This window comes from Mercenaria mercenaria, chromosome 3 (genome assembly GCF_021730395.1).
Source record: "Mercenaria mercenaria strain notata chromosome 3, MADL_Memer_1, whole genome shotgun sequence".
Taxonomy (NCBI): domain Eukaryota; kingdom Metazoa; phylum Mollusca; class Bivalvia; order Venerida; family Veneridae; genus Mercenaria; species Mercenaria mercenaria.
The window spans coordinates 38594110-38602532 of NC_069363.1; the positions used below are offsets into that span (position 1 = coordinate 38594110).

At 33.8% G+C, this 8423-nt stretch overlaps 1 protein-coding gene across 1 annotated transcript; it reads right to left on the bottom strand.

Moving 5' to 3' along the window:
- Positions 1-3258: 3258 nt before the first annotated feature.
- Positions 3259-6051, bottom strand: LOC123523566 (acetylcholine receptor subunit alpha-like). Its single transcript, XM_045301226.2, has one exon. It carries the CDS (start codon positions 4542-4544, stop codon positions 3399-3401), a length of 1146 nt encoding a protein of 381 aa, XP_045157161.2. The 5' UTR covers positions 4545-6051; the 3' UTR covers positions 3259-3398.
- Positions 6052-8423: the final 2372 nt, after the last annotated feature.

Here is an 8423-nt window from a genome sequence, read left to right on the forward strand (position 1 = left end):
TGCTTTTTGATAGCTCACATGAGCTCACAGTACTCAAATGTGAGTACATTTGTTTGCGGTCGTCCGCCGGTCAAGATTAGTGACATGCTTTTGTTACCTCAATTCTTGAATGAGTTTTATGAATCTTACAAAAATGTAAACATTTGGTTATTAAATCTGGTACAGGTTCGATAATGGGCCTAACCCCGGAATTATGGCATTTAAAGTATTCAGATTTGCCATATTTTATATTATTAACACATTAGATGCCACAATTAAAGAGCGGTTTCAATGAAGCTTATTACTTTGCTTGATAGGGTTTTATGCTTCCGAAGGAATTGTTACATACATGTTTACCGCCTCAAAAGTTTTATAGTGACTAGATTGTGCCAATGACAACAGATTAGTAAAACTGTCAATTCATATAGCAAAAATATTTGTGACCTAATTACTTGAGCATTCTTCATGGATCATAATTAGAAGGCGTACAAGAAAACGAATTGATTCATAGCATCAAACCCACAATAAACAATTTCTACATTTGCCAGTGCCAGTTAGTTATAAATTCATTTAAACTATTTACATTAGAGTGATCCCAGTGTTGTTATTTTCTCTGGTCCTTTTGGGATCATTGGGTCCATTCATTTTTACTGTAATAAAATTCCACTTAGGCCGGTACTAGGGGCCTTGAGTGGTGTTACACATTTAAGCACCATGAATAGACTCAGTCAATAAAAACAAGGATAAATATTCAACAAACCGAGTCTTTTATTATTTTGCACGGTTGCATTCTATGCTTTCAAAGACTATTCTTATAAATGAGCCGTGCCATGAGAAAACCAACATAGTGGCTTTGCGGCCAGCATGGATCCAGAACAGCCTGCGCATCCGCGCGCAGTCTGGTCAGGATCCATGCTGTTCGCTTTTGAATCCTATTACAATTAAGAAACTGTTAGCGGACAGTATGGATCCTGACCAGACTGCGCGGATGCGCAGGCTGGTCTGGATCTATGCTGCTCACAAAGCCACTATGTTGGTTTTCTCATGGCACGGCTCAAATTATATTTACAATTTATAGTTGCACTATACACTGCAATTTAAATGGAAAGGAACATTATGATGATATTAAAACTTTGTCTCCTTAAATTATTTAAGGCAGTGAACCAAAATCGGCTCTAAAATTGAAAGTTTTAATTTCAAAATGCCAATTCTGTTTTCAATAGTGGTATGAATTTAAAATCATATAAAATCTAGGGTTAGAGATAACTTTCCGTTTAAAGTTTCGCATTATAATTTCCATAATATCAATCAATTTGTACAATCAATATCTAAACACCAATTTCTATGTTCATAAAATAAACCCCGTTTTTATTTCCTGCACAAAATAATGAATGGATATTCTGATTCTAAAATTACCATTACATACACCGATCTGCAGTGGCCTAATTGATAAGGCACATGCCGCGCAACCGGGAGGTCGAAGGTTCGAGCCCTGTCAGAGGCGGGTCTTGTTACTGAAGAGAGACCGGTTGGTGAGCCGCAAGCTAGTTAAATAATGGTTACCGATTGCCTACCTGCCTGGTGCCTGGCATTAAAATAGAAATCGGGAAGTAATGCTGTTCAATGTATGTAGGTGTCTCATAAGCCAATTTGGCTTGCTCTTTCAGTATGGGTGACACTATGATAAACAAACAAACACATACACTTTACATTGTTTTAAAATTTGTGGTCTGAACCATACTTTGTTTTGTCCGGATATGTTACGTTATGTTACGTATTTACGATGATAACGTTGTGAAAATATTTTTGAAACTAGGACTACCACTAAAGGTGATTAATACTCTTGCAATACAGCTTTCAAATACGTTCTGGTTTGTATGCACCAGTATCCGGGTGTAACAAAATGGTATAATTGTTCACATTTTATCTTTCTTACATGTATTCCACAGATTTCCGGCAAAACTAAAAGGAATGTCAATGGTCATGGTGCAATTTTGAATTGCTCAACATGAATATGTTTAAATGTAGTACGCACATGTTGCTAAAGTCCAAGAGTGCAAAAGTCTGTATTGCCTCAACTTATCCTTGTACAATATGTCACGCATATCTTCATTTATGCTGACCATGCATATGAAATTCCATTTACCTCTTATGCCAGTATACACATTGTTTCTACGGGTGGATGGTACTTGAAACAAATATGTAATTTACTACACTGCATGAAGTTTCATCGGAATTCCTTTAAAATGTTCGTAACAATTTATATTTCTCTTTACTTGCTTATGGATTTACATATTTTACTGTACAAGCCCTTCTTAAACTCTGTAGCCCGGTTCCGGACTGAAGCTTATTTTCATTCTTGTTGTTCGAAACTTTAACCAGCTATTAAACTAATAGCAAGTGAAATTTTGATTCAAAATATTAATCTTGGTGGGAAACACTTGTTTGATGTTTTGATTTTATTGAGAAGACTTTAAAATGTCTCATACATTTGTTTTATTAATTAAGTCTTCTAAATTGCTGAAATGTAACCTTGAAAGTTAATCGACAGTTGCCTTTATCAACCGTTAAACGTTCGAACAAGTAGGTCTTGGTCGTTTATTTCTAGACCGACCTTGACCACTGTATGTTTTTCTTCAAAATTTCAGCATTCAAACATAATTCTAAATTGTGTTTTACAAATTTATATCATAAACTTAAGGTTGTTTTTTTAAACTGATAAGGATATTAACATATAACAGTCTAAGAATAAAAATCTTGATTAGAAACCTGACTATTTGAGATTCTGGATAGGGAAGTAATGATTGTTTAGTCTATATATATTTTCTTTGATAACATGAGTTTTGTGTGGTCCTCTTGTTTAATGCTATTTTATTTTGACGAAAACAAAATTCAGTAAAATCAGCAGTCTATTTTGTGTGTTTTGATTACGTCGGAAAAGAACAATTTTGAATGTTTCTATTAGATCAAATTGTAACGTATCTATACTCATTTACTTTATCTATGTATATCATTAAAAGGAAAATCGTCTTTAAACATGATTAAATATGTATTGTTTAGCGACGCAGTTAATATATTTTGGAAATTCAGTGGTCTTGATGATGGAAGAATTTGATAAAAATTACTCATTTTTGGAATTGATGATTTTATACATACGATTTTCCATGCATATATATTTTAGTATTCGTATTGTGACTAATGGAGGAATTAATAGCTCAAAGCGTAATGCCAATATGTAAATAGTAAATTGATATATGCAGCAATGAAAACGCAAATCTGAGTCCAAATCCACATTTATTGATATGTATTTTAACAGACATGCATACTGATAATTCAATATACAAAGCTAAATATCCTATATCAAACAAAATCAGTATTGCTGATTACTTTTAAATGATCCATTTTTGTATCAGTCGTGCTTACTGATAAGCTGCAATGAAAAGACTCCCAATTAGAAGCGGGTGCCAAATAATAGCTGACACTAGACAAAGTCTGTCCAAAGCTCGTGAAACCATCTGCCACGTGACTTTCGTGTTTTCGGTTGTGTTCTTCTTCATACAACAGACTTTTGCAAAACGCCATAACAAAAACGGAATCGGATCCTGTATGTTTTTAAAGTAGAAGTACAACGAAACATTGGTCATTACCACCGACAGGGCACTTCCTAGAATTTGAAATCCAATGAAAATTGTAAAAATCGCAACTTCATCTGATGATTCTGGTAAAGTGCTATTCACGGCAGAAAGAAAAATAGTCAACGTCAGGAAAATAGATATAGACAGTCCCACCCTTTCGCCTGATTCGGAAGGTAAAACAAAGCACATAACATCCAATATGGATATCAAAATAACAGGTATGAGGCTGTTTACTATGTGAAAAAGCGATTTTCTTTGAATGTCCAATACGAATATTACGTGAGCCCAGTTCCCTCTATCGAATGATTTACTTTCGTTTATAATTCGTACGTTTTGCAGATGCCATTCTCCCTTTTCCAAGATATCATGATCTTGTGGAATCCAGTTTGTGTCTGAGTTTACGAGTTGGATAACTGAGGACGGACTTGTCCATGAGAGAAAATCAAGTAGGCAGGTTTGTTTATCAAATGGAAATTTCTTAATTGATAATTTACATGCAACTGTATATAAGTCATTTGGCCAAATTGTTACTCGTCCGTTATGATTAATCATTGCTCTGCCATCTTTTTTAATGGAATCGCTTATATATCCAACTGTATCCTGTAGAACAATGTCGGGAATCCATATTTTTTCACTCGGAACTGTGATGGATTTAACATCGCCGTAATGATCTGGATTCCATGTCAGAAATTCGTCTTTCCACTGAATATCTAAAACTGCTCGAACCGAAATTGTCTGATACTTTTCATCGACGTTATGGATTGAATAAAGAACCAAATTCAAATTCACAGTAATTGCTCCTGTACCATCTTTTTTCGGAATAGTTTCTTTTTTGTAGTCCTTGAATATTATCTTATAAACGTCTGTCTTATTGACATTCCCTTGGACAACCGTTGCATCCAAAATCAAAATGAGAAAAAGTGTTTTCATTTTCCTAAATGTGTCATTCCTTTACTCTCACAAATAGATTCTATATATATCTAACCAGTATCATGACAAAATATAGTTTATCCCCTACATGAACAGGGATAATCACTGATGCTGCTATGTTTTCATTAATAAGCACTGATTAATAATGCAGAATTGCATGATCGATTCAAGTTCCGAGTAAATTATTATGCAGTTAACATCATCAACAAAAACAAACATCGATAATGAATGAGTTTAAATGCACGTCTACTAAATCATCAAATGAAAAACAAAATCAACATAAAAATATGTAATCAAAATCTTACTGTTATATATGTTATATGTACTAATAAAAACTTATTGTGAATTTCACTTCATATGAATTTCATTTAAAAATGCCATATAAAAAGTAATAATACTGAATTTCATAGAAGAGTTGAATGAAATGAGATTGAAATATTCCGCTTGCCGTCACCATATAATTAGGAAAAGGCCCTTTACTCTTTGCTTGGATCCCATAATCAAGTAAGAAACAAAGGATATTTGTTTGTTTCAGTGTGTGATCGACGTAAACATTAACATCAAACGTAATATTTTACCAGTTTCACCAGCACAACTTTACTTGCATCGTGCAACGTTATATAAACAGTGGAATTTATGAATATAATCCACCGTTAAATTTCAGTAAAGGACGGAAAAGCATGAAATAATAATTCTTTAGCTTAAAAAATACATTAACATACATTTATGTCATATTATGTTATGTTATATAAAGTAAACTATAGACTGATCATGTTATATTATGAATAGTTTTACATAAAAGCAGTTAATGCACAATCTCCAGCAGTGTCAGATATTCAGGTTAAAATGCATTTTAGAGCATTATGGAGGTGCTGGTTGTTCAAGCAGTGACCTTTCTAATATCTAGTCATAACACATGCTTTCCGTCGTTAATTCCAGTAAAATTCAAGTGTCTTTCACCTCCTCAAAAATGCTCCAAATAAAAACTCTGTTACAGTTCAGGAATTAAATTACTGTCGATGTATTTGGACTGCTAAGAACTATGATATATGCACAGAAGTTTGTTTACAATTTTAAAGAGCCAAAAAAGGAGAATGTGTATGTATAACCATACAACTGTTTGTACATGAAGTGAGCGTTCTTTTTCATTGAACTTCCCATAATTCCGAAGAAAAATGTCATCGCGACGAAGAATTTGCGACAGTTCTGTAGAGACAAATGTTGCAGACATTTCAATATATTTTGAATATTTACGGCATGCACTAACTTTTGATGGGTAAATTATTAATTACTGTAATATCATAAAGTGTTTTGTTGATTTGTCTAGCTTATGCATACTAATCCCATACCAATAATTGCTTTTAATGCATCTTTATGTCGCAAGGGAAAGATAAACTGATTGTAGATACCTTTTTACTGCAGGCAGCTATCGCTCAAATAAGGTTGCTATACTAATGGCTTTCTGATAATTAATAGAATAGAAAACAAATGTTCATAAAGTTGTGACTTTAAGATTTATTAATCTCCTACCGGTAAACTGGGGGGTATTTATGGTTTATACCCCGCCCCACCCCTTCCACAACCCCCTCCGCCCCATCCCTTCCCCTCCCCCTCTCGTCAGTCCGTTACACAAAGTTGGATCCTGTGATAAGTTTTAAAAACAAGAACGTGTTCATGCATCTTGTTACATGAATAAAGGGCAATATGGAAAATATCATATACAAATGTGGTCGCTATGACATGAAATAATTCAAGTATATGTAAAATTTGATCTTGCGATAATTTAGAAAATAAAACATATATTTTTTTTTTTTTTTTTTTTTTTTTTTTTTTACTTTTGGTACATAGATTGAAGACAATATGAGAAAATACTACATTATTTTATTTTCGTCGGTTGATTATATACTAGTATGTCTGTTCGTGCATCAGTCGCAATTGGTGGATTCTGTCGCAATTTTAAAAGTACAAGAGATTTTTTCATAGAAGCTGAGACAAAGATTAAAATCTATAGGGAGGAAAGAAACACCATTCTATTTTGTCCATTTGTCCTGCTATTTGTTCCTTTGTAAAAGATAGATTTTGAGCTTACTGAAGAAGTACAAGAGATTTTTTACGAAACCTGTGGTTGGTTGTTTGAAGTATATGTAAATCTGGTAGAGGACTATCTTGCTGGGCAATAATCTTGTTCAAATACAGACGTTGTAGGGCTGACAAGATAAGGAGTTTCAAGTTATCACATTTTTAAATTAGAAGTCGGTAGAAACGGATAACATCATTTGAGGCCGTAAATTCAAAGAAGATACAGTTATGAAATATGTTTAACAAAGTTATTTTGAGCAAGCTTATTAATGTAAACTGATTTTATGACAAGACTAGATGTTAGATTACTGTTGATTCTTGTCTGTCTTACCTCTTACTAGTCAATTAACATTTTAAGACGTAGCAAATATAACAATTTTCCCCCTATAATTAAAGTCAAATGTTATAGACAATTATATGATACTTTTTAAAAATCCTTTTGAGAAAGATTATTTTCATAATAGAACTAACTCAGCCTGATAAGTTAGGCAAAAATAATTTATAAATTATACTAATCCCCAATGATAACGTGATTCCCGCCGAAACGCGAGGACGAGTTTAAATCATGATAACTGATGAAATAACCATTCATAATGCTTGCACATTACTTGACAAGCAAATATTAGTATTTCTTTCATTTCAATTATCCACTAAGTATATGGCAACATAGCTCAGTTGGCTAAAATGCAGACAATAATTGGGTGTAAGCAGATCGTTTCGTGGGTTCGAATCCTCACAAGGGTTGTTCTTTTTTTCATATTTTTTTTTGTTTTCCCTATTCGTTTCCATTTTTGCTTCCGTATTTTTGTTTCTTTCTTTGATGGTTTGTTGTCAAGCACGCTTGCGGTGAGCTCGATATAGTCGCCACTTTCGGCGTATGTGCGTGCGTGCGTCCGTCCGATTTTGTCCGGACCATAACTTTGACATGCATGGACCAATCTTGTCTATATTTCGCATTAATGTTTAACTCAATGAGAAGGCGTGTCATGCACAAACGCCATGTTCCTATCTCAAAGGTCAAATTGAAGTTTGTCCGGAGCATTTCTCCTTCATGCATGGCAGGATTTTGATGTAACTTGGCATGAATGTTCACCATTATAAGACGGAGTGTCATGCGTAAGAAGCAGGTCCCTAGGTCCAAGGTCAAGGTCACACTTGGAGGTCAAAGGTGCTGTTAGGCTCGACATTCTGCTCGTGGGCATACTTGTATTTGTATATATGTCTTTATATAACACACTAGTCTGTTCATTATTTGCATGGCTAAGTGCATGCATTTAATCAATATCATCTTTGTTATGTAATAAACTATTCTGATCTGCCATATCGCCTTTAGATACCTCTCTGTTGTGTTGTCACGGAGCTCATGAAGGAATCTTGATTTTTATGCAATTTAAAGTGAAATAAAAATTAAAAGAAAAATTAAATGTCGATGCCGAGTTTCGAACCCACACGGCAAAAGATCTGTTGAACTTGGACTGTATGCTTTACCACTGAGCTAATTCGTAATTCGTATAAAACCTGTAAATATTTAGATTGTAACATGTTAGGAAATGTTGAATTCCCTATGTTCCATTATAATCTATTTATAGTAATGTTTGTAAATATCAAGTTATCGTTGGGGCATAGTATAGTAGACGCAACTTGACCGCGATGGTTGACCTTAGGCTGATTATTCATATCGATTATTTCATTATGGTAATCAAGGGTGCTTAGGGTAGCCATGTATATTTATATTGAATATGTGTGTATACATTGCAGTATCAAAGTATATATACTTACATTTGATCAGTTAAAACTTTC

Excerpts from the sequence above, each read along its gene's own strand:
- LOC123523566 (XM_045301226.2), bottom strand. The coding sequence starts at position 4,544 with ATGAAAACACTTTTTCTCATTTTGATTTTGGATGCAACGGTTGTCCAA.